The 27858-nt window shown below is 38.2% G+C and overlaps 1 protein-coding gene across 1 annotated transcript in view; it reads left to right on the forward strand.

The window, feature by feature from the left end:
• The window catches only part of tex264a (testis expressed 264, ER-phagy receptor a), a 74105-nt gene extending 49740 nt beyond the window's left edge, over positions 1-24365 (forward strand). The window contains exons 3-4 of the mRNA XM_062444267.1: positions 16149-16320; positions 22968-24365. Coding sequence (XP_062300251.1) covers positions 16149-16320; positions 22968-23338 — 543 coding nt within the window. The 3' untranslated portion in view covers positions 23339-24365. The remainder of the gene's footprint in view (positions 1-16148; positions 16321-22967) is intronic.
• The last annotated feature ends 3493 nt before the right edge of the window (positions 24366-27858 follow it).

Consider the following 27858-nt stretch of genomic DNA (forward strand, 5'->3'; position numbering starts at 1 on the left):
TGACGTTGAACAGTACAGAAGCAGCTTCATGTTTGTGACCATGGCCAAACTCTTAATTCAAAGCAATGGCTGCTCTGAGCTATTGTTGTGGTAGAAATTGGTGTCCCTGCCTCTTCTTCTGCATGATAGATGTCTCTCTGTTTGACAAATGATGGGTCTGGTCTGAAAAAGCTCTTGTTTCATTCCAATGACTTTCACTAAAACCTGATTTTTACTGCTTCTGTCTGATGCCATAACTGAAGTGTCGTCCAAACACATCTAAAGGCAAAAGTGTTTATAGCATTTCCAATCGCCTGCCGTCACAGCGAGGGGGTGAGATGCGATGAATAAAACAAGTGGGGATAATGATGCACACTTTCAGACAGTTTCTCCTCAGAGGCATTCATGGTGTTACACTAGACTGTACACACAAAAAGTGATGAAAGTAGCTGATGAATGATAATGAAAGAAGAGCCTCAGAGAGAAGTTTAAATCCTGCTCACTTTCTCACCTCCACACACCTGCCCAATCCCTGTGAAGTGGGTGTGAGTGTCAGATTGTCGGTTTAGTAAAGTTAATAAAATTGAAGGACAAAAAGGTGGGCAACTGTGCCGGCACTGGCTATCGAGTGTCATGATACAACATGATTGTTGGAATATACAAATAAAGTAAACTACTCAATTAAAACAAAACAACAATCTCAGAAATACAGGCCTAAAACTCAGTTGTATGGCTCTCTCACAGCAAAAGTCAGGATATGTTTTTGTCCCACCTCTGTGCAGTGTGCCATCATGGGCTACCAGTCACAAATTGTGTTCAGTCATGTATGTGACAGTCATTTATAGGCTTCCCTTGTGGCCACTCGCATATGGAAGCTACACTAAGTCATTGGTTACCTTTTGGCTATGTAGCGTCAGGTAGCCAGTGTCAACTAGGGAGCAATACTGCAGGCCAATGGACCATGGCTTTGACTATGTTTTCACATTAAAGCAGAAGTGGACAGTTGTCCTGCATCTCCTGTTTGATTCCAGTTGTGTGGAATCACAACAAGTTACTGATATGCAGGAATTGTTCTGATGATGAAATTGGGAGAAAAATATAATGTAATTTAATTTTCACTTAAGTGAAACATTTACATTTATTAAATCTTGTATGTGGTTCATGTCTCTAAGCATTTTGAAATCTCAGTTTTATGGAATACCTTTTTGCAGTTGGTCTGATCAATTTGTGACCCTTGACCTAGAGAGAGATGAAGAGTAAACACAGGCTCTGCTGACTTTGCTTTAGTCAGTGGCATGTGGCAGATTGATGGAAGAAAGAGCTTAGGTGGAAAGTAAGGAGAAATTTTCATTAGTTGTTGCTCTTGTTCCGAGTGGATTACAATAAAATAGATAGCGGTGACTCAGTGCCTTGCTCACAACTGTTGAAGTGCATTATTAGGATCAAATAACCCTCTGGATATCTGTCAGGGTCCCTAATCACAGTCCCATTCTGCCACCTTGTCGTTGAATTAAAAACACAGTTTCAGATCCTCTCATTCTCTGATATAAATCCTCCATCGATGATGTTCACAGCACTCCAGGGGTTGTGATGAACTATATAACTTACCTTTTTGTTGGCATACACTGTCCCTCAGACTGCTTTGTCAAATCCTACTTAAGTTAATGATTTCCTAAATTTCTTAGAATACCTTATAATGTCTGGAGAATCTCAGAGGGCATGCTGCTCCCAGCTGAGAGAGTAATGAACCTAATGGGAGTGAAAATAATGGCAAGACAGAGAGAGTGTCTAGTTGAAACAATTAAGCATCAGCCTTTCTCTAAACCATGTGTTTGGGGAGAGGCTGATACTGCAAAAGAAAAAAGAAAAACAACTTTGATTTTTGGAGCCAGAAGTGGCCATAATTGGACAAGAGGGTGGAGCTGACCCTAGCACTAGCTCCTAACTTGGTCAGTATGGTAAATTTACAGGCCTTGGTTAACTGTGATCATGCTAATGATAATATTCATTTTCTTTAGTGAAAAATATGCTTAAAACCATTTTAAAAAATGTACTTACTAGGAAAAACCGAACAACTGATTCCTCAGAGGATCTTTTAGGACAACCAAGCACCAAACAAGACTATTTTAGGTGACCTAAGTGTTTCAATTACTGACAAAGGACTCTTCAGGTTTCAATTGCAATTAATTTGAATTAATTGATTGAAAGTAATGATGGATCATTGTATTTACAGTATTTTAGCTTTTATTAGTGTCAAATTCAATGTTTTTTTTTCCCAGGAAATGCAGGAAATCATTAAGAAATTACAGAGTGGTAAAATAAAGTGTTATCTCTCACTAGCCATGCTAGTGGCTCTATGAGGTTGTATTTAGGCACAGTAGGGTTTTCAGTTAAGTACTAATGCCATGTTGTGACCCAAGATGCTTTTCGTGTCATTGTTATACATTATATTATGTTATAATTTTTTTGTCAATACTATTGTTTTTGCTTATACTAAAGAAGTGCTGTACTGTTGTTTCGAATGACGGTAGCTCCTCAGTTTTTGTGCAGCTGTGGCGCTGCACTTGAGTTGAGTCTATGTTGAGCATGTTTATGGTCCACCAGTTCTGGTGGTGACTTGAGGAAAAAAAAGCCAAACACAAAAACAGATGCAGTGCCTAGGAAAATACAGTTTCCAAACAAAAGATGGGGTCCTGTTTGTTTGAGGATGCAACATCAGCATGTTACTGTAATGTGCTGACTGTAACAATGCTAACACACAAATTACAGCTGAAGCTGATAAGAATGTTGTTATATTTGCAGGTATTTGGTCATGAACCAAGGTATTGGACAACTTTTGACCTGATGGTAGAGATGGATGAGAAGTCGCTGAAGTTATTACAGTTCATCCTGAGGGCGACATGAATGTGCTTACCAGATCCAATTGTTGAAACATTTGAGTCAAAACTATAAATGTCAACCACATGATGGCGCTCGAGGAGAATTCAGGGAACAATCAAAGTCATAAGGATTCATCCCCTGGCAACCATTAATGTATGTGCAAAATATCATGGCAATCTATCCAATACTTTTTTTTTTAAGTCTCTTTTTATTAACCAAGAACAACAAGGTTACATTGTGAAAGGAAAAGCAATTTGTTTTCTTTCTTTTACAAAATATAACCCCCCCTTCCCACCCTCCCTCCCCAACAGAACCCCTATGCGTCTTCAAATGTCACCAAACAGAATACATTAGTGAGTCATTAGTACACCTATAACCATCACATACCATAATAGAAGAAAAATAAATTAAAAAATACACATGCGATCACACACCTACAGACATAGCAGAAATACAAAAAAAAATAAAAATAAAAAATAAATAAATAAAAATAAAGTATTTGCAGAACTCTTCAGGCCCATAACATCAGTGTCCTAGTGCATTGCATGTCATTAGGAAATGTCAGGAAGGGTCTTAAGTTTTTCAAAATATGTAATTACTGGGTTCCAGATACCATAGAAACGTTCATTGGACCCTCTAAGTGCATACTTTATCTTTTCCAATTTAAGATACATCATAAGATCAGTCAACCATACAGCCACTTTTGGTGGTTTTGGGGATTTCCAAAGTAAAAGAATTTGCCGCCTAGCAATCAAAGTGGAAAAAGCTAATATATCTTTGTACCTGGAACGACCTATCTGGTCATCCAGTACTGTTCCAAAAATTGAGGTATACACATTGGGCTCACATTCTATTTCTATCATTTCTGATAACGTTTTGTATACGCCTGACCAAAAGTCATCCAAGCATGGGCATGACCAGAACATATGGGTCAAAGTTGCTGGAGCGCTATGACACCTGCTACAAGTTTCATCCATGCCTACGTATATTTTTGCTTATTTAGCTTTAGAAAAGTGCATCCTATGTAAAACTTTATACTGGATTAGGCTTAACCGAGCACAGGACGTAGTCCCATTGACCCTACACACAGCCTCCTCCCATATACCATCTGGTATTGCCTCTCCCAGTTCATCATCCCACTTTGCTCTAATTTTATCCAAAATATTATCACCATGGCAAGTAATAATGTTATAAATTCTGGAGATGAGTCCCTTTAAATTACAAGACAAATCCAAGATATCCTCCAAGGCAGATGGATCTGGTTCATTTGGAAAATCAGTCGTGTTACTACGAATAAATTGGCGAATTTGAAAATATCTAAAATGACTTGAGCGGGAGAGATTAAATTTTTCACATATATCACTGAAACTTGCAAATATACCTTCCTTATAAAGATCTTTAAATCTGACAAGACCTTGCCTGTTCCATACTAGGAAAGTAGCATCTAGTCTAGCTGGAATAAATGAATGATTATTGCATATTGGGGCTTGAATGGAGAAATTAGGTAAACCCATATGTTTTCTAAATTGTTGCCAAATCCGCAAAGTGTTAATGACCGTTGGATTTGAAGTATGTGTTGAAATAGTTAGAGGGATTTTAGAAGTTACTAAAGCTGGGAGTGATGTCGAAAGACAAGAGTTATTTTCAGATTCACACCAATCCATATCAGATGACTGACACCAATAAAGTATCTTCTGGCAGTTTGCCGCCCAATAGTAAAATTGTAAATTTGGTAACCCCAGGCCTCCAGTGGCACGATGCCTTTGCATGAATCTCTTTTGAATTCTAGGAGCTTTGCTTGCCCAAATAAATGATGTGATATACCCATCCAAAGTCTGAAAAAATGTTTTGGCCAAAAAAATGGGAAGACATTGAAAAAGATAAAGAAATCTAGGGAGGACATTCATTTTAATACAGTTAACCCTACCAACCAAAGACAAATTAAGGGCATTCCATCTCTGGAAGTCAGCCTTTACTTTACTTACTAGTGGAGTGAAGTTTTTATGGTATAATTCAGGGAAGGTTTGAGTCAAATTAATACCTAAGTATTTAAACCCATCTCTGGACATACAAAATGGTAACTCTGAGTCCTGAAGAGATCGGGCCAAGGCATTTATAGGAAAACACTCACTTTTAGTTAAATTCAATTTATACCCAGAAAATACACTAAATGTTTGCAACATGTTCAGCACATGGGGAATACAATTTACAGGATCTGACACATACAATAATAAATCATCCGCATATAACGATACCTTATGTGTCAGTCCCCATCTCCGAACTCCACATATTTCCTGCTTTAACTTAAGCATAATAGAAAGAGGTTCAATAACCAAAGCAAACAACAGTGGACTTATTGGCGATCCCTGACGTGTCCCCCTTGTTAAGGAGAAGAATTCTGAACAATTCCTATTGGTGACTACTGAAGCCTTTGGGCTAAAATACAAAAGCTCAATCCATGACCTAAAACTAGGGCCAAAACCAAACCTGCTCAAGCACTCAAACAAAAAACTCCACTCCACCCTGTCAAATGCTTTTTCAGCATCTAAAGAAATGACAACTTCAGCCTCCCTACTGGATGCAGGAGAGTATAGCACATTTAAAAGGCGACGCACATTAGAAAAAGAGTGACGCCCAGTCATAAAACCTGTTTGATCTGGGGAAATCACCTCTGGCATAACTCTTTCCAAACGGCGTGCAAGAACTTTTGCCAATATCTTAATATCGCAATTGAGGAGAGAGATAGGGCGATAAGACCCACATTCCTTTCCATCCTTGCCTGGTTTTAATAGTAAAGTTATGGAGGCTTCTGTTAAAGTCCTAGGTAAAGTACCATTATCTTTTGAGAAGTCAAACATCCTTAGTAAAAGTGGAATTAGTTGCTCAGAAAATGTCTTGAAAAATTCAATTGGGTATCCATCAGGACCCGGTGCCTTTCCATTTTGCATGGACCTAATTGAGTCCGCAATTTCAGTGTGCCTTATATCCAATTCTAATTCTGCTCTACTGACTGCATTAATTCTGGGCACCTTTAAATTGTTGAAAAATGTTTCCATAACTGTATTGTCTTTAGGAGCCTCAGATGAATATAGCTTTGCATAAAATGCTTGAAATGCGTCATTAATTTCTACAGGATCAACTGTAACTTCCCCATTATCTTTCATAATACATGAGATATGTTGCTGAGATGATCTGCTTTTTAACTGGTGGGCTAAAAGCCGACCCGCTTTTTCCCCATGTTCATACATGATACCTCGTGATTTTAACAACATCCTTTCAGTTTTTTCCGATGCCAATAACTCATATTTAGCCTTAAGTTCCACTCTTTCCTTGTACAGTTCTGGGCATGGAGAGGCTGAATATTGCCTATCTATCAGCTGTATAGCTTTGATCAATCTTTCTTGCTCCCAACATCTGCTTTTAATCTATCCAATACTTGATGAAATATTTCAGTCTGGACTTAAGTGGTGGACCCACTGACAGACCACATTGCCATCCTTGGAGTCATGCCGCTCGCATGGCTATAAATACACCACTGAGCAACCCTATGGACTTGGGAAGAAGGATCCAGGCTATATGCCCTGCAGCTAATCCACCCCTTACAATACATGGCACCTCTGAAAACATGCAAAACAGAGTGAAGTAAAAAATGTCCCATCTGTCTGGGTCAATCTCCAGTAAATTAATATTCAGTGTGGGTTGCTCCTTGACTCTTTGCTGGCCTCTGGAGAGTGAGATTCTCAGATGTATCCTATCTCTAATTTCTGGTCAGTAGCCATTGAGCTGAACACAAACACTGTGTTGAGACATGACGCATGAAAAGGACATTAAACCTAACACACAGATCTTTGAAAATAGGTTCTTGGTGTCATGTCTTTAAAGACACATTGGGAAGTGGGAGATTGTTTGTGTCAGTGTTATCCATCAGACGTGAGAGAAAGAATATATTTCATTTATGAAAGGCTGAAATGTCATATACAGTGCAGTGTCAGGCATTAGCCTCTCCTGCTATACTTATGGCCCAATTATGCTGTTGCCATGTTTATATTTCAGAGTTAAGTGATGCAGTAAATCAAGCTCCAGGGGTGTTGTTATCTGTGTTTTCTTTCCTCTTATTGGTATTTCTATTTGAGGAGGGATGCTGTGTACTCACAGAGAGCAGCTGCCAGAGAGGTCAAAAACACTACAAAGCCCCATGAGATCCTCCCTATGTCTGTCTGTTTCTTTGTCCCTCCACCCACCCTCCTCACAGACACACACAGACACACACAGACAGACACACACAGACACACACAGACACACACAGACACACACACACACACACACACACGCACGCACGCACACACACACACACACACACACACACACACACACAGACGCCTTTTTTCCCCAGACATTCCTGGTTTGTCCGAACATCCAGTTACATCACCATTTAAATTAATTTTTCAATTAAATAAAGTACCTACAGCAGCACTGATTTCTCCCTTCAAATTGTTTGTTTTTGCGGTAACAAAAATCTCTTTTTTTCAAATTTGTCTGAAGTAAAGTAGTCTGGTTTCACTTAGCTGGATTTGAGAAATACAGCTGGTACTCTAGCTGTCACCTGAAGATTATGAATCTCAACTTGATTGCTTAAATTATAAATATCCTATTCCTGGGAGGCAACTTGGTGAGCAATCATAATAAAATGTGATCATTTTATTGATTTTGTGTGAAATTACTGCTTGTGTCTTATGAAGAAGATAAAAAGTAAACTACAGAATGGAGTTTGCAAGAGTCAAGAGGACTTGATCTTTTCAATCAGTTAAATGATGGTCTCACAAATGGTTATTTTCTTGCTTGATTATGGTCACACCTCTTTCTTGCATATGCTCACCGTCATTCTGTAACTACTCTACTATTTAAATACTTTGTCTAGTATTTTTCAACTCCAGCCCAACTTTTCTAGGAGAAGGCTATTATTTTTTTCTTATATAGGCATGAAAATATATATTATATAATATATTGTAATTAACCCAAAGTCAAGAAGGCTTGGTTTATCTGATCAGTCAAAAAGCAAGATTAGAAAAGCAAAGTAATGGAAATTATTGCAAAGGAAGCGCTTGATGGTTTACATACTCCAAATCATCTTGAACCAGGGGTAGGCCACTTACGTTAGTAGAGAGCACAACAACTTTCCTTCTCTATGAGGCCTCCACCCTTCACACATGTTTCCACTGTGTGAGATACACACAGTATATTTGTTGCTATTATTAATTTTGTATTATAATATTAGTTTTAAGAAACTATGCTAAATAGCGCATCTTTGTGATAAGTTGATTTTTATTGTCTAGAAAATGCCAAATACCGTTTCCGAAAGCCAAAAATGCAACCTAAAATATTGTTTTGTCCCAACAAATAGTCCACAATCCAAAAATATTCAATTTACTATCATAGAGGACTAAAGAACCCCCCAAAAAAATAAACATTTAAGCAGCTGAACACAAGAATTTGCTCTTTTTTTTTCTTAAAAAATACTTAAAACGATTAATCAATTACAAAATAGTTGGTGATTAATTTTCTGTTGATCAGCTAAAAATACTTTCTTGAAAATTAAATGACAAGCAGTTTATACATAAAATAAATAAGAAGTGTCTAATTGCTAATTTACGGAAGAAAATATCTGAAAAAAAACCCAAGGCATTTCCTCACATTGATGCACAGTTTCTGTAAATCCAATGTTCCCGTGAAGCAGATCTGCTCATTGATGTGCAACATCCCACACGATGACCTAATTACAAAACCAGCAAAATTAAAAGAAAATATCTCAGTATAAACAGCACAGCAAAGTTTCTGACTGTTGACAACTTTCTGTTGTCTCATTTTGTCATATAACCCGACCCTAAAGAATAATGAAGGCATCTATGTTATTTCAAGTGATGCTTACAGTTTTACAGTTTTACCATCAAGGCACAATAGTATTCAGATTGTTATTCCAACCAAACTTTCCACTGTCCCATTTCTGTAATTAGGATGCTTTCCTACCTTGAGAGGCTATAACCACATGTAGTCGTGAAACCAGCTTGGGCTGTGTTTGGTTGAAATGACACATAAACATTGCAATAGTTTGTACCTTTTGTATATTCTGATTTCTTGATACTGAGTTCTGAGATGCATCCAGTTTATGCAGGTACAAACAAGGCTGTGTGATTTTCACACTGAAACCAAGTGCAGGGTTTGTTGTATAGTAATGGATCACTTATTCTCAATCACAAAATAAATTTAAATGTTACATGATTAGTGGACAAAGCACACAAGTGCTGCAAAGTCATTAATTATTAATACTGAGGTTATATAACAGGGACGACTGAAAGTGAGCCATTTTGCTGAACCATGATGGAGGCTGGGAAAAGGTAATAGTCTGTAGGATACATTGTTTTTTAGTGGTGCTTTCATCAACTGGTTGCTCACTTTCTGGTTCTTTGCCCAGGATGATGGATCAGTCATGAGAGTGTAAGTGCGACTGTGATGATCATAAATGTTGAGTCTGCTCCGAGGCGACACAGAAGAACGACTGACCTGTTTTTAGATGGTTAATTCTCATCTGCCTTTGTATCCTGCAGGAGAACACATTTCAATCTAAGCAGCTCCCAGACACAGGTTAAGTGGAAACATGTTGACTCCCATGATAGGCTACAGGGAAATAGATGGCACCCAATCAGACTGCGGACATGGAGGCTGGGGCCAGAAAAGGGCACTGGGAGGAAATAGAAAATCTTGCTTTTCATATAATTAAAACATTCATGCCAGGAGCGAGTTTTGATTATGACAGGACAGTTAATCTGCCGCCTGTTTCTTTATTCATTTCCCTGGAGAGAGTGCAATGTATGTCCAGAGATGAGACTTGCTTATCATTGGTTGGAGATAACCGTAATTATTAAGTGGTTAAGGAAAATAAAATGTATAGAGTTCAGACTGATGTCTATTAGATACGGAAAGAGCAAAGTTTATGGCCCATTTTATGGAAGCTTAGAGTGTTATACTGTATGGCAATGACTTAAGCGAGTTACAAACATGGCCAGTGTCTGTTGCTGTGCCTGTTAATCTCTCTGGTCTCTCACAGCACCAGAAAGTATGTTTTTGTTTTGTTTTTTCTTTGATTAGAAAGTAAACAAAAGCAGATTTTTTCATTTGTAACCAATAGCTGTGGATTATATCAAGGGAAATGATGACTGATGCTGGCAGTTTTTTAATGACATTTCACTTTACTTTTGAAATAATGCTAAGTTACCACTAGAGCTAGTAAGCTTGTTAGCCAGGCATGCTGATGTTTGCAGGTTATGGTAACTAGCACATAACTAGTAGGTAACTAGCGGATAAACACACAGTTTAGTCCATTTCTTATACTTTTGTTTTTTTAATAGACATTTTATAAAGAAAGACACCAATGAACTGAGTATCGCTCTTATTTGAGCGCCATCTACACTGTTTTGGCATGTGGAGAAATCCAAACTTTGAGCACACAGACTTTAAACAAGTTTCTGAATTTTTTTCCGAGAACAACCTGTATGATCTGAATCAGTCTGGCTTTAAACAGGGTTACTCTTCCAAGATTACACTCCTGCTGCTAGTCAGTCCTTAGCTCTACTGTCACTAGATCTGTCAGCTGCTTTGACATGGTTAACCACCAAATCCTCTACTCCACACTCACTGAGCTCGGTATCTCAGGATCTGCCCTCCGCTGGTTCATGTCCTGCCTCTCATGGAGATCTTTTAGAAAATCTTAGAGGGGATAACTGTTCAAACTGCGCAGCTTATCCATATGGGTTCCTCAGGGATCAATACTTGCTCCCCTTCTCTTAATATCAACCACCTCAGTTGGTGTCATCCATTCCCATGGCTTGTCCCACTATTGCTATGGTGACAATATCCAGCTCTTCCTATCATTCCCACTGGAAGACCACACATTCCTGTCACGCCTTGCTGATATCTCTGCATGGATGAAAGAACACCTCTCTCAACTTAACCCCTCTAAGACTGATGTCCTTATCAACCTAACCCTAACCCTAACCACAACAACAGATCAGCATTCCAATCATGCTTATAAAGTATGTCAGAAACTTGGGTGTCATAATTGATGACCAACTAACCTTTAAGGTTCATGTGGCTTCAATGACTCTATCATACCAATTTGCCCTTTACAACATCAGGAAGATCAGACCCTACCTGTCTGAGCATGCTGCACAACTCCTGGCACAGGCTCTCGTAATATTACTCATTTAGTATTGCAACTCCTTACTGACAGGCCTCACTGCATGTACGTTCAAACCTCTGCAGATGATCCAGAACATGGTGGCACAGCTGGTATTCAAGTGGCCCAAAACAGTATATGTCACCCCACTGTTCATATCCTTCCACTCGCTACATCAAATTGTATCTGTACTCCCTCATTCAGGTCTATGCTCCCTCCCGCTCACTACGCTCTGGCAATGAAAGGCGTCTGGTACTACCACCACAACAGGGCCCTAAGTCGCTAGCTAGACGATTCTCTACTGTAATTCCCCGGTAGTGGAACAAGTAACCAAAATCTGTCCGATCTGCAGAGTCCCTCTCAGTCTTTAAGAAAAAATCTCACAAACACCTCCGCACTTGAAAAAAAAGAAAAAATCTACTTCTATGCATTGCCTGTGTGCACTGCCTGTTGGCACCTACATCCCATTGGATTCAAACTTATGGCAAGTTTATTTATGGCATTTACTCGAATTGTTTTCTCACGAATAGATCCTTGTTTGTGTTGTATTAACTATTAGATCTACATAGCTTCGAATGAAAGCATTTGCTAAATGAAATTGTAAGTTGACAAACATGCCATGCCAATTTAGAGTTGCTAAGCTCCGATTGGACAACACTGTCTTGTACTCAAAAACTTTAGGGCAAGGATCCTACTTGATGTGAAGAAGAGTCTAGAGTGCGGCAATTTTTTGTTTACATTTCTTCCCTGATATCTAATTGCTACTCTTCCTCAAATTAAAGCTGTGGAGAAAAATAAATGCAGCAAATAAATTGACAAAATGTACCTTTATGTTCAAGGACAGTAAGGACACTAAATCTCCCTACATCAATGTGTTTAGTTTAACTGGTTTTAATCTGTAAATTTAGAGACCATATTTATAGTAGCACAGAAAGAAGGTAAAGTTCTTAGTTAAAGTTTTAAGATTCTTCAAACAGGTCGCTCAGCATTGTGGATGAATACATGTTGGTCTGTGTTCATTCTTGCAACAGTGACACTGTTTATAAACCTGTAATGCAGGTAGGTCAGGTATGTATAAATTAGCATCTACTTTTGAGCAATTCCTTATGTCAACAATCGAGGGAGTGATAAGAAAGAAGCTAATATTCACATGTGGAGTCACAGAGTTCTTTGAAATACATCAAAGGGCAACACTCTGTATATCAAAAGAAAGCAGGCAACTGAAATGAATATTTTAATCACAGATTAAACATTGGAAAATACCTGCGGGGAGGGACACAATTTAATTAACGACTCAGTTTTGAGAAAGCTGGTTTGGAAGGTGTGAATGTCAATTTTTAAAACCCCACTTCATTTTTCAAAATACCTTAACAGCTCTCGCCACAAGTCACAGTTGCACATTTTATTGAATTCAGCTAAAACATCTTGGAAATAATGATGAGAAAAAGATGAAATTAGGTAATAGAATAGATTTGCCCAGTGGAAGAATTTAACAATTAATTTACTAACAGTAAGTACATTTTTACGTAGAAATTTTTACTCCACTATATCTACACTTACCAGTTACTTGCAAAGCAAGACATTACACATGATCGATCATAAAGTCTAATGCTTGATAGCTATCTTTTTTAAACACAGTGAAGATGAAGTGAGTGTTATACTGTAAGAGTAATTTACTCATACATTATGTATGAGATTCATACATAATCCAGTCATCCAAAATGATTTACTGTGTAGCTCCAAAGGCTGGAGTGATGTAAGCAATGAATATCTTTGACGGCATATTTTGGGTTTGTATAGAAATATCCTTTCTTTCTTATTTCCTGTGCTGAAGGCAAAAATCCACTCATACAGTAGGTAACATTTCATATTTTCATGTAGCGAAAAGGGAAACTGCAGGTTTTCATTTCTAAGTAAAGATGATAGGAGGCGATTTCATAAAGAGTTCCTCCTCTCTGGCTGATGGTGTGTTAATCAGTAAAATCACCTGATGTCGTTTCTGGTAGAAATGAAAAACTGCAGTCCCTTGTGGCACCAGGGTCTCTTACACAGAGAATATGATAATTATGAACAAGTAACTGCTTCAACAAGGTAAATGTTGCTGTCAGTAATACACCCATATATTGGTGCACATCTTTCTCACATTTTCTTTCTCTTATCTGTGACAGTATCCCTTGTGTGTGTGTGTGTGTGTGTGTGTGTGTGTGTGTGTGTGTGTGTGTGTGTGTGTGTGTGTGTGTGTATGTGTATGTGTATGTGTATGTGTATGTGTATGTGTATGTGTATGTGTATGTGTATGTGTATGTGTGTGTGTGTGTGTGTGTGTGTGTGTGTGTGTGTGTGTGTGTGTGTGTGTGTGTGTGTGTGTGTGTCTGTGTATGTGTATGTGTATGTGTGTAGTGAACTGTCTTTGTCTCGATTTCCCTGCTCATTATCGAAGCGGGTTCAAGGAGATGGGTGCTCATTTGCATAGACAGCCCTGAGGCTGGGGGCCCTGTGTGTAGCAGCCAGGTGATTCATACCAGCTCCTACAGTCTTATTTTGCAGAAGATTAGATTAAAACCAATCAATCAGCTCAGATCACCCTGACCCAGAGGAAAATGAGTCAGGTGACTGCTGTTAGAGCATCCAACATGCTATTTGCCCTCTCTGAATAACCCAGAATAGGCTTTTTTGTTGCACAACCATGGCAACATTGCAACTTGGACATTCACTGAAATTTAGAGACTACAGATTTATGACTTTCTGAGAATGTTCACACAGCAAGCAGCATGCCATTGTGAACATAAAAAATCAAATAAAGGGAGTTTCATTGTACACTATAAATGATGTGATCTATCTATTTATATGTCAACGTGGGGCAGGAAGTGTACAAAAACACAAGAGAGCCCAAACAAAGAAAAGTGTAACACAAAAGTACTATTCAGTATAAAAAAGAGATTTATGCAAATGATTCCTCGTGGAAAGGAAACGTTGAGGTTTTTCACTCAGCAAATAAGACTACAGAAAACACAGTATCTGTAAAAGAATGCAGGCATTTTGAGAAACTGCTCCTCCTCAGGTCAGAACTAGAGCCATGAGAGTATAAAAAGAAGAATTTAACTTGAAGCCTTTCTTATACTGGAGATGGCATTACATTTGCTATTCTTAAAAACAAAGTTTGTAGAATAAGAATAACTTTGGTTAAAAGCAGGATTTGTTGCTGCCAGGCTTTGTCCACATTATATGTTTATTTTTATTGAGATCTGAACAAGGAGTCATGGAAGTGTCTTTAAGGCTGCACTTACTACACACTGATGGTTAACAGTTATAATGTTTGCCATTTTCATCACTTCAGTTTTGTGTGTAAGCATGCTAACATTTGCTAATCAGCATTACAACACAAAGTACAGCTGTGAATCATGAAGATGGCATCAGTTTACAGGTATGTCATAAATAAAAGTAGTTTGCTAATTTAAATTTTGACCCGTTGATGTTACTAGATGAGGAAGTAAAGTGGTTCAACTAATTTTAAGACAGACATAAATGTCTGAACTAAACGTTATGGAAGTATGTTAAATAGTTAGGATAGGATAGGAATAGGATATTTTCGAAGAATCGTGTGAACTGTGAATCTTTTTGACTTTTATGGACTTGGCAGTGTTTAACTTTAATCTGTTGTCAAGCCATTTGGCCAACTATTCCAGTACAGTGTCTCATACTAAAACATTCATCTGTCACTTTGCGACCAATCATAGCTGTGACCTGACACCCAGGCCCTCCCAGCTGTACTCTGATGGCCCATTGGAGAGTGCCCTTCTCTGCACTTCTTTAAGAACTATATAAAAGCATAAAGCAAAATTATGCAAGGCTAATGTCCTCTTTAGAGAAAATATGGTATAATATTTATAAACCCTCCACTTTCTACATACCACTGGAGAGTGCAAATTTAGACACATAGATGTGGATGGTAATGCAATTTTAATGGACTCACATGGGAGGGCATATATATTTATATTAACTGTTATGTCAGCAAATTGAAGACATTTTGAAGCTACAGATCTGTGATAATCTCTGCTTGTCTTGAGATATTTTAGCTATTTAAGTGCATCACAGTTATTGACCCTGTCAATATTTTCTTTTCAAATTTTTAGCAGCAGTTGTAAAAAGATCTGTCGCTGTGCAGTCAGTAGATATGTCATGGCTCTTGGGTCCTATGCATGTAAGAGCTGTGGAGAGCAGGGATCTAACAGGAAATGTTGTCATGCATTTGAATAGTTTTGAAGCTGAACAAATCAATTAAATAAATAAGACAAATTACAAATAAATGTAAAACGTTCACTGCACATTTGCCAATACAGTTTGACATACAATACATTTCCAATGCTAGAGACCATGTGGTCTTATTCAGAGTGAAACTGTTTTGTCTTTTCATGTTTGCCAGATTCCCCTCAAACATTTGGGCCTACAAACAGAATATGGATGGTGGGGGTGGTGGTGGCAGCATTTGCCATTTTTAAATGCAAAAGACTACAAGCCTTTTAAAGAGTAGTCATGTCACAGTAGGAAAAGCACAGGTGAAAATATTAAAATTGATAATAGCTGAATTCTATGTAGCTGCTTCATTTTCAGGGTCCAGAGGCATTGTTCATGTTATTAGTAACCTGTGCTTTTTCTACTATAACAAGTGAAAATATCCACTGTAAAAAAAAAAAAAAAAAAGCCTGTTTGGGAATTATCATAAAGATGAATACACATAATTCTGTAATCATGAATGTGTGAAAATGCGGCAGTGGATCAAGCTGAATAGCAGGATCTTTCATGTTCATACTGCCATGAATTTCTACCTAAATGTTCAGGCTGGTTTGTTTTTTCTCATAGCTGAGAGGTATACTTCTCTCTCTTTTCACTCCCAGCAGGATGTAATGGCCTTCTTAATTAGAGGACATTCTTCAAATGTTTTGAAGTTGTGTTGTGCAAACATTTCTTCCGGTTTTTGATTGCATCTCTGTACAGAACAACTCTTTGACTTATGTTATGCTGTAAATCTAACTTTCCACTTTATCTCTCATATTAACAGGAGAGGAAGCTTTGTGCATTCCCAACCATTGAGATCTGTAGCACAGATGTCATCAAGTATATGGTTCCACTATCTCGCCAGACGGACTTCTTTGTTCCAGAGATGAAGGAAGAGGTCAAAACAGATGTGAAAGAAGAGGATTCTGATGAAGACAGAGGGACCGACATTACAGGTAATTTGCTATTACTGTTGAGCCCCCATCTCAAATTAATTGACAGTGTCAGCCAAAAAGCTTTCCTGTTCCAGGTAATTCACAATATGAAGGAAGTGTTCATTTGTTTCCCTGAAGAAGAAAAAAAGCAGATTTGTCACATGACAGTTGATTTCTGTAGTATTATGTTATGTCTAATTGCAGTCTAATGAAGTGTGCTGATAGAAACACACAGGTTTCTGCTCTGTTGAGATTATAGCTTGTGTCAGGAGAAAGAGGGAAAAATGTGGCAAAAGTTATTTTGCAGTGCACTGATACTCTTCCTGCCCTTGATCACGGAGGACGTGTGATATATGAGAGGCTGTAATTGTTCTGTCACTCCAAGTGTGTGTCATCAAGCTCAATGTCCTTTCAGCTGCTATTACTCTTTCAAACTTGCTGAACCTGTAGGTCCATGGCAGTATTGACTTTGTCATTGTACAAATCACTAGAGAAAGAAAATAGTGTCGGGGTTGATGGGACAGAGTGGGTAGTAGTGGGCTGATTTACATCAGGTGCTGTCCACACTGAGCTTGGATCATGTGACACCCTTGTAAACACAGCTTAAAGGTAGAAGACATATTAGGAAGAGGGTCCTACATGATCTCATGGATTTAGGGATATTTAGATTGGGATTGTCTTTGAAGTAGAGAGTCATTATCTTAGACAGTTAGAGATCGTTTTTCTGACGGCTGAACTGTCAGCATCACCAGACAGAGACAAAGTCTTAATTTGCTCTGCTTCTCTAACAAATTAGAACGTTAATAGGGAAGACCTACAGTTCTATAAAAAAAATAACAGTCAGGTAATTCAGACAAAATTAAATTGATCTTGCAGGTATTATAATCACGGCATTTTGTATTTGTGTCTTCATTCCTTACTGCACACAAGCACACACACATCTCCAGTTTTGCTGGGGTTTTTTTGTGTTTTAATCATTATATCATCCCCCGCAGAAATATGTTTTGAAATTGAGTCTGTACCATCTGAAATAGTTTTAAACTAAAATATAATTATGGAGCAGTCATTTGAATAAATACAAAACTTTTTGTTGAACCAATTTTGAGCATTGCCACAAAGCATTAGGCAAGGTGGAGCTACTGTACAAGCAACCATGATCGATAGTGTTCGAATGGGTTGATCAGCAACATATTACAGAAAATACATGTTTATAAGATCAATTATGCAGGAAAACAGTAACAACAGTAACTGCTTGGAGATTGTTACAGGTGCTACATCTAAGAATTGTCCCAGTCTGTTCCTGTCTCATAATACCACTTTGTACCTCAGGAGGCGAGAACGAGTCATTGTAGCATCCAGTCTGCCCTCAGTCTAACATGAGAGGATGAAGAACCCTACTGGTGAATCTGTGCTAAGGCATCATCAAGATATCAAAATGCTCCAAAGATGCTACAGAGCCAGCAGTAAATTACCAAATACCTGCACAGATCAATTCATCAGATCATGTTCTTCCCAATATGACGACAGACAATGACTGGCCGATCATGTCAGGAATCAGGCTGCTAGTGGCTGAGATGACCGACTGGTCTCACCTGGCCAGCGGCTCCTCACACCCACGAAAGTATTGGAGCAAATTTCCAACAGGTGTTACTATGATTAACTAACCACATTTTGCGAATCTGTTATTTTCTCATCTGAAAAAATATTCAAACTTGATGACGTGACATGATAATGGTCCTAGACTGAAAATTACAACAGCTTTTAGCCTAGCATTTCTACCCCTTTCTCACTACTCCTCCATTAACTCATATATAATTTATCACAAGGAGATGGCAGGTGTGATTTTTTTATTGTCATTTCTCACCACTCACATACACTTAAATGTAATTTTTCCTCTGAATCCAACCCATCTAGCATCAGGAGTATTAATCCTAACATAAAAGACTTATGGTGGATACACAAGAATGTTTTGTTTTTGTGCTACACATATCTACATGTATGTCTAAATGAGTTTGAATTTGTATTGTTATATTACATGTGTTTTAGGACTCAGGAGCCATTGCCAGAAATAAGAGTGTGTGTGTGTGTGTGTGTGTGTGTGTGTGTGTGTGTGTGTGTGTGTGTGTGTGTGTGTGTGTGTGTGTGTGTGTGTGTGTGTGTGTGTGTGTGTGTGTGTGTGTGTGTGTGTGTGTGTGTGTGTGTGTGTGTGTGTGTGTGTGTGTGTGTGTGTGTGTGTGTGTGTGTGTGTGTTCTATCCCAGACACAGCTAAGCTTTCTTAATGAGAGCCCAATCAATCAGTAAAGCTAAGCTTAGTCTGACAAGCCAGCTGTGGAAATCCTACTCTGGCTGCACCTGGGAGATTGCCTTCGACTTTTCATTCTTCAGCTCCACTGTCCACATTAAAAACCGTCTTGGCCTTAAACTCTGACTGTGCCCAAACATTTGTCCGGCTTCCACCATCACAGCAAACTGTGAATAGTAAGCACTCCAACAAAGTGGAAACACTTTTATGATAATCTGGTCATCACAGTCAGTGTTTGTGTAGCAAGAAGCTTGTTAATCTTTTGAGGACACAAACCAGCATCTGTGTAAAAAAGGCCAGTGGGCTTCATTGTTATACCATTTACAGTAATAATAAATATTCCCTTCATCACAGGGGACTTATTGGACCCAACTATGGTATATATACCTTGCAAATGTATTTCTATTTCACATTTGTTTATTTGATTCTAATCACTATAAAATAATTAGGAAATAACACTCAATAAAAGTTTGTGATGAATTTAGGAGGTATTACCATCAGAAGTGGGTGGTGTTATTAAGTGTTAAATGTGGTGCAACTAAAAGGTTGTGACATTGTTAGATGAACACAAACTCATAGATATCTACAAATGTCAGCTGTGCAGTAGATTGAGGCCATTGCACAATTAAAGCTTATTTTTATTAAATGTATTCCTTATATTATATTTCAATGTTTACTTTGATGCCTTGCACATTGGAGCAATTCAACAAACATGTTCCACTCGAACTTCCCATATTAGGAATCAGTCATTAAACACAATACATGTGCATTTTTTATGAGGAGCGTCCTAAACTGCTCCTTCCTCTCAACTCTCATTTGTAAACATAACAATCACTTTTTAACTTGAGTTTATACGACTCCTATCACACTTTTCCTCGCCATCCACTCTGATTTTTCTAACTCTCAGCATGCCTCAGCCTTGTCTGTGTGTAATTACCTCCTTAAAAATCCTCTCCTCTGTTTCAAACAGTTTGAAGAACAAGACCTTGATTCTCTGCTAATAATCCCAATGGGCCCAATTTAGCAACTAATTTAGGCACATGTTATCTAAAAGACTTTCAGAGGCAAAGCTGGCTTCAACTAGGGTACCAATTTCAGTGCTTTCTTGCAATAGTAGAGGGGGTTGAAAGTTATCCAGTATATTGAGGCTCTTCCTTGGGGGGCTGTCCACCCAATTACCCTAAATAGACCCATTATTTCCCATAAAATTCCTGGTATTGTAAAACTAATCTCTCTGGAGAAGTGCTTTTACTGAAACATGCAAATGAAATATAAATCCCTGCCATGAACCCCACTTATATTGATCCTAAAGCAAGATCCCTGTGTCAAATCCCATTCACACTGATCCTGCTCCAATGACAATGTTCCCAGTGGTTTTGTTTGGACCTGTTACCTAATCAACAGGATGTTTTTCAGCCAATGAAAAGAAATTATAAATAACCTAAATGGACTTCCCATATATGATGATCTCCACTGCAGACAGGATCAGATCTGCTCGGATGTGATAATTAGATTGCTGAGTGATTTTGAGATGTGAATGAATGGAAAGGGAAGACTGACCTTATCAAGGAGCTCAGAGACTCCCTGTTTATTATATTTTGGTCATTGATGACACATTTAGTGCAAACACACTTTGATGTGTGGATGAGATTTGTTTGGAGTGTGAAAGCAGCAGGAAAATGGCTTGGACAATAGTGTGTTAGTGTCCTATGGGATAGTTAAGTCAAATCAAGTCAGATTTTATTTGTGAAACACATTTTATATTGAAGCCATTCATTTTTACTTTTGCAAAAGCAGGAGTGTAGAGACAAATACTAAAAAAAAACATAACACAATCTTCATTAAGAAAGACTTTACCCATAATTAAAGTCTGCACCAGAAAGGTCTTTGGAGAGCAAATTTTGGCAGAAGATGAGGTATTCATCTTGATCATAACTTCAACAGGTGTTGAAAAACAAAAGGTTATGAATATATAATCCTTTTTAATGAATTCAACTCACGTATACTTTTCTTCCACCTTTGAAGTCTCTTCTGAAGACCAACTGTAAAAAGCTCATTGACTGAGTAAGACTTGTTGTGTAGGGAGGAGATGTGATGTGCTTCTTACATTCTGTCCTGATGCCTATTGACATTTTTTTAGTTACGCTAAGTAACAAATGTCTCACATATTTTATTTGTCTCTCATAGTATAGTTTAGTTTAGTTTGCTTCTATCTTTGACCCATGTGCATTCAGTGCTTTAATAGTTGGACAGAATTTCACTCAACCTTCCAGTAAGATTTTCATAATGTTTGTTTTTCCTGCAGTTACTGTGTTTCAGAGCACAAATGTGTGCAAAAAACACATTAGCACTGGATTCAAGCACACTGCAGCTAACACACAAACACCTTCTGTAAGAATAACATTAGTTAGGGATAATGAATGGCTATTTGGTCACAGAGAATCATAGATCAAAGGCCAATTAGAATCAGATTTAGTCTGAAAGCATTAGCAGGCAGATCATGTGGGTGAGGAAATCTCCATCAATTAAGCTAATGGACGTTCTTTATGATGATTTCAGATATGTAATATGTGCTGCAGACAGCAGCATGAACATACCCTCCCTGTGAAGCTACAATTTGCTCTGAAGTACCACAGCACAGGAAAATTAAATGTGAATAATGTTGGGGGGGCTTTTTCTTCTACATACTTATTTTTGTTACAAAATATCAAATTCGGTTTTATTTATATTGAGAAATGTGTTCATCTAAACCCTTTAGAAAATAGCTTTTCTTTTGCTTCTCTAATCAGTGTACTAAAATTTTCAATTGAAAAAATAATACTTGTGTTATCAGCAAATAAAAGAGGCAGGACATTTTTGCAGACCCTAGGTGGGTCATTCATATAAATAAAAAAACAAGACAGGTTCAAGGATGGAGCCCTGAGGTACTCTACAAAGTAACCTAGCTCTATTTGAATTATGCCTTTTAATAGATAGATACTGTTCTGTCTTTTATATAATCAAGCAGTCATTTTAGACATTTTAAACAATATCATGAAAGCTATATTTATTTTTTTTATAATTTTGCAATAAGGATGTTGCGATTGACAGTATCAAAGGCCTTTGACAAATCTGAAAATGTGTCTAAGGAAGTTGTAGTAGAAGAAGTTGCCTAAGGCATAGAGATTTTGTGAACAAAATGCAGAAGAGCCATTTCTGTTGAACTTCTTTTCTGAAAACCATATGTTTATTGTATCCTTGAATATAGTAGTCTCAATAACTTTAGAAAAACAGGGTAAAACAGATAGTAAGACAATAGTAAAGGTGGATTTGAACAGTGGTATGATTTAAGCTACTTTAAGACCACTTTGTACAATGGCTGTTTTGATGGATAAAATTAAAACATGGTTGAGGTCAATGATGGAGAAAAGTACCTTCTTTACCTTCTAAACAATAAAAGACTTCTATGCCCTGCAGAGAAGTCTTTTATTTTCTAGTATAATGTCCTGCATTTCTTTAGAGGTAGAAGGAATGTGGTTTAAAAAATATTTTTTAGCAAAGGATGGACCAATATTAACAAAAACATTTGACACCATTTGTTATATCAATAGGATTAGTGACATTTCTGACACTACTAGATAATTGAGGTGAAATACTGTGGTCTTCTTGTTTAACAATTCAGTATTAAATGGAGTGGGGCTTATAATACATTTTTATAAACTTTATTATTATAACAGAGGATCTCTGTACAACTGGAATGATCCAGGGCTTAGAGGTTTTAGGCTTACATGTTTTGTTAATTTGAACAAGTGGAAAGCACTTGTCAAATACAGAAGTGAATACATTCATGAATGTGAGATAAGCCAATTCAACATCATGATTACTGAGCGGCTTCTCCCATGAAACCTCCCCCATCAAGGTTTTAAACAAGCCCTTATTTTTCTTAGTAAACGTACAATATTTCATCCTCACATTATGTTTTTCTTGTGGACTACGTTTGGAAATATTGGGAAATTATCAGAAATGTCAGTTAACAATAATCCCGATCTGATTATATGCTCAAAATAATTTGTAAGTATAGTGTCAATCAAAGTTGCAGATATTATATTTGTTATCATAGTTGCTTTTTAGATGAGGGTCTATAAGCAAGTTGCACAAAAAATATTCAGGATAAATTAAACTCACTTTCGAGGAGGTCAATGTTAAAGTCTCCAAGAGGAATGCCTTCAAGATACCAACATCAGTATCAGATGGTCAATAAATGCAATAAATTATAGGAGCGCCCTCGAGTGGTTACAGCGCAATGCTAGTAATCGTAGACTGGTATTGTACAAAGCTTAATCACACAGCCTCTTTTATTTGTGTCTTCTTCCCATGTTGCTGCAGGTGCAGACTCCCACAGTGATGTGAGCTCAGTGAGTGGCGGCGCACCCTGGGACAGCAGAGAGACATCCCTGGCTGCTTCCACAGCCGCTTCCCTGGCCTCCTCCCTGCCACTGAGGGACATAATGGATGCAAACGAAGACACTAAGCACAGGGACCACAGCGACAGAGGCTCAAATGAGTCTATGGGCAGCGGCTCTTCCTTTGAAGAGCTTGACATGGATCAGGAGGAGCAGGAGCAGGCAGAGGGTGGAGAGAGGGAGGAGAAGGAAGATGGAGAAGAGGAGGAGGTCCCTGAGCGTGAAGATGGAGCAAAAGAAGCAGTTGAACTGGTGGCTGAGAAGAAGGAGCCCTCAGGGGATGGAGAGGAGTAGGGAGGATGCTTGAGAGATAAGGGATGTAGCCATGTAACACTGGCATACTAGAGAGTTTCTCTTTATTGCTGTTGCTGGTTATCTGTCATGTAATCTTGTTGGTGGATGTTAAGCTGTTCATGCCATGACCAACATGCCATATTTCTACGCCTTCTAGTTCTCTTTTTGAAGCCTGTACTTTTTGTTATACTTTAATCTCAGTTTTTAAAAATAAATCCTGATCCTATATTTAAACTATATCAGGATGGAACAAGCGAAGACCCTATAGGGTAAAGTCTTATTGAGTAAAGCTAATTTTCTCTGTTCATGGTGGGCTGCAAATGAGAGTCAAGATTTGTTTAATTCCCTATTTCATTTCAAACTGTAATCTTGTTTGACTCACCACCATTCATGTTCAGATTATGCATCTGTTTAAGATTAACATCAATGGACAAACACTGACACCAGCAGCCCTTGATCTTCATACAGAGTATTTTTGCCCATGTGCAACAGTTGATATTGTTCCTCACTTACATTGTGTTTGTGTGTATTTCCTGACTTTGATGTCTTGATATAAAGTAATAGTTGGGTGAAAATGTGCAGGAGCTAATGTTACAGAAATGTTGATGGACCTAAATTGTTGTTTTATTCATTTTACCAAGATGAATGATATCTATCAAACAAGGGGAATTCTGAAATCCAAGCAGAGAAAAAAACCTGCATCAACACCAGGGAAGATTTAACTAACACCGCCCAAGCCTCAAAGTCACCATGACAAGGATTTATGATGCAATTCAAAGATGTTAACTTTTCCCCCCTTGGATACTGTACAGAACATTTTTTGTCAGTCTTTGCTCAGATAATTGCTTTAGTTTTAACACAATGTTCTCTTTCTATTGTTGTGTTTATCATGTTGTAGCCAAAGTTAACTTACTTCCAGAGACTAGTTGTGACATGTTTGTAGGTTGTTGTTAGTGCTGTGACACATTGGAATTATGTACAGCACATTGCCATGATTGTGTCTTTCTGTCTGTAATAAAGTTTTTAAATGAAAAGTGGAGTGAGTTGTTGCACTAACAAAATTATCATAATCATTATTCTATAAGGATGTCTGTTAACAACAAGCTCAATTTTAAGTTTTAATCACACAGAGCCACATTATTACTGCTCTACTCTAAGGATATTTAAAAAAAAAAAAAAAAAAAAAAATTGTCCGTCTCCCATCAGAAACTGACAGATGTAACACTGTGTGGGTGACAGTGGGACACATTGTTGTCCAAATGTTACTGATGAGGCTGTAAGCTTCTAATTACTTTAACTTAATACCAGCTTTCAAGATTTCACATTGTAATAATGACCAGTGCCACCGCTTCTTTTGGAAAAGTACAGACGTGGAATTCAAAAACCTGGATAAAAGAAAGAAGAAAACGTTCAGGGAAGAGCCAATAAGAGCAAAATTGATTTTTTTTTTTTTTAGTGCAAGTCCAGAAAATTAAACACAGCTTTGTTAGGCATGGGTGTTCTTGAGGTAGTAAATTCCCCTGGCAAGCTGAAAATGTTTAATTAATATGCACATAATACTACAGATGGGAAGCATAAACACAATCTTATTCTATTCAAATTAACCTTGACAGGAGCTGCATTGATCAGGTCAGTGTTTGATTGAGGCGTATGGCATTTGTGTCACAATATATTTAATCAGCTATGTGTACAGAGAGGAGGAAGAATAAGTTCAAGCAGACCATTGATATTTGATGGACGTGTGTTCTTTAGCCAATGATTCTTAATGAGCATCATGACCTATAAGTATACATGTTTTCTTACCAATTTAACACCACAGGAGTCATGGTAGAACACCTAACACTCTCCTCTTCTGGTCTGGTGTTTGGCTTGTTATAGAAAAACATGATACTATGTGATGCTTCTGTGCAGAGCATCGTCGAATGATTTGTATGAAAATTGTGTCTGATCATTTGTCGTATGGCATTGTCAATAAATCAAGGTGAACACCTATGGGAGAATTTGGGCCCACATGTTAGACAGCACACTCTCCACTAACATCATCAACACATCAAATGGTGGGATATCTTTTGGAAGAATCCTTTCCATTCCTCCAGTAGTTTCAGAGAAGTTTGGAATATCCATTACAAGTAGCATTGGACCTGTTCTCACAGCTTGTGGTGAGGGAATGCCTTATTAAGACACTTTAATTTGTCCTCTATTTGTAAAGTCTTGCATGTTACATTATAATACAGCACAATATTAGTACAATATAGAAGATAACATCATATCCTATGTTGTCCATCTAAGAACAATTAACAGGAACATCTACCAACATATCTCCCTAGTTGTTCATTAATGGGAGAAATGACTGCTTTAGACAGCTTTAAAATATTCCATCTGATGGTCTGTGGGTAACATTTTGTTTTCTGATTACACCCTGAGATTGGTAGCTTGTGTCTACAGAGGTGTGATCAGTCTGCAGGGACAGATGCCCTCACCACATGTCTGTTGCACTTGCACTTTTAATCCTGGCACGCCGACCTTTGTCCAAAGGCAAAAAATGAAAATCAGTCTGGAAGAGACTGCGATGACACACTGGGTCAACAACTGATTTAATTAACTGTGAAACCCACTGGGGTGTCATGCAGCTTTGAGGGTGCGGAGATTATTGCCTTCCCGTGATGTTAATTATTAATCTCATTAAATTGAAAGTGGAGGAAGAGAGGGAGATGTCTCAACATACAAATTTAGATGCCGACCATTGCGTGTCTGAAGCTGCTTTTGGCAGGAGGGAGAAAAGGGTCGCAGCACATCCCTCTGAAAGGCACATCACCTGCGCGCATTAGTGCCATCTGGGACTGACCTCACACTCTCCCGCGCCGTGTCACAACTTGTTTGCGGATCCCAAATAGAAATTTAGACCACTGACGATAAGAAGTCTCGAAGGAACCGTTATTTTTGATATACTCCCCTCCTGACCAAACAAATAGGGGGGCGACTCTCAAAGCTTTTCCCCATTGCGATTCAAATGCAACCCAACATCTTTCAAAGCGGCTGAAAGATATCATTTAGTCGTTTCTACAAGACTGTGAATTACATAATGCTCATTTAACACACGGTTGCGATGAGGCAGACTATCTCCAGGACTGTTCTTGCGTGGAGAAACTGCGCTTATGTTTACGGTTCAAGTGTCCAAACCTTCTGAGAGTTCAGGCTCTTCCAGCTTGGTGCGCTCATCTGCAGCAAGCGCGTTTGCGAGCTGATATTTTTTAGAAAAAACATTTTTAGTTCAGATTTTTTAGGTAGCGCTACTCGAGTAACAGGTACAATTTAAAGTTGATGTCTTATCAGATTTCTTGCACTCTAAAGCAGACTCATAAACGTCCCTTTTTGCTAGATTGGTCTTCTTTTATGTTTCTCTTCCACACTTGATGCTCGACAGAGTGAAGCGTATTTTTCTCATCGAGACTATGACGTACTCGTCTGTGGCTTCGTTTTTGTAGTATCCTCTGCGTGTGTATGATTGTTGACTTTTTTGAACAGCAGACAGCAGGAGTCCAGTGGCTCGGCGTGTGTTTGGGGCTTTTTTTCAGCACCACGGACAGCTCCTGGCGCGCCGCTCAACTGCAGTTCAAACTTCAGGCAGCGACGATCGCCTCCTCCATTCATTCATCCATCCAGCTCCACTGTAATTCACAGCGACGCTGGTTTTTCGGCTTAAAAACTCACACCGCTGCAAAGGATATGCGTTGTGTTAACACAGTCCATTCATCGCACGGCAGCGCTGGAAACTGAGGAACCCCGCACAGGTAAGAGATGCAGTGTAGGTTACGTTTGATTTTTTTTGTTTTTTGTCTTCTGTGCGTTGAATGCCTGAAGGTGCAATATTTCTGAACTTCTACAATCTGTTTTGCATAGACGCTAAACTAAAGTCAGTTCACTCAGGTTGGAATTTGTTGGCGAATTAAAAAATCTTTACTGTTTACATCCTAATGAGAATTGCCGTATTTATGACGTTTACAATGTAACACATCTATTATAAATAAGTGGAGAAATCAATAGGTGCGTCACTTTCTGGCAATAGTGTTATATTTCCATTATATTGTCAATGAAGGGCATTTTTTGCCTCCTTGTTATTCGCCAGTGGCTACAGCCATGTCTACTTGATGCACAAGCTTCCACATGTGCACGGCTGCTGATAAACTACTAAACAGGCGCTGCAGCACAAAACAACCGCCATATCTCCTCATCTAGCTCATTTGGATAGGCACTTTGATAAAAAGTGCGAAACATTGTCGAGGAAGGTCGATTAAAAAGTCAAAAACTTGAGAATTAGTTTGTGTGCCACAGGGTGTTGGAGAGGAAAAGGATGATCTCAACAAAGATGGTTCATGTTAATTTTCGTTTGGTTTCTATCTTCGGTAGGAATTTCCTACCTTCTCCGACCCCAGAATGCTCAGAAATGCGTTATCTATCATTAATGTCTTTCCCCTTTTAATCAAAATGAAGGTTTTAATAATCTGAGAATTTACAGACAT

This window comes from Scomber scombrus, chromosome 3, assembly GCF_963691925.1.
Source record: "Scomber scombrus chromosome 3, fScoSco1.1, whole genome shotgun sequence".
Classification (NCBI taxonomy): domain Eukaryota; kingdom Metazoa; phylum Chordata; class Actinopteri; order Scombriformes; family Scombridae; genus Scomber; species Scomber scombrus.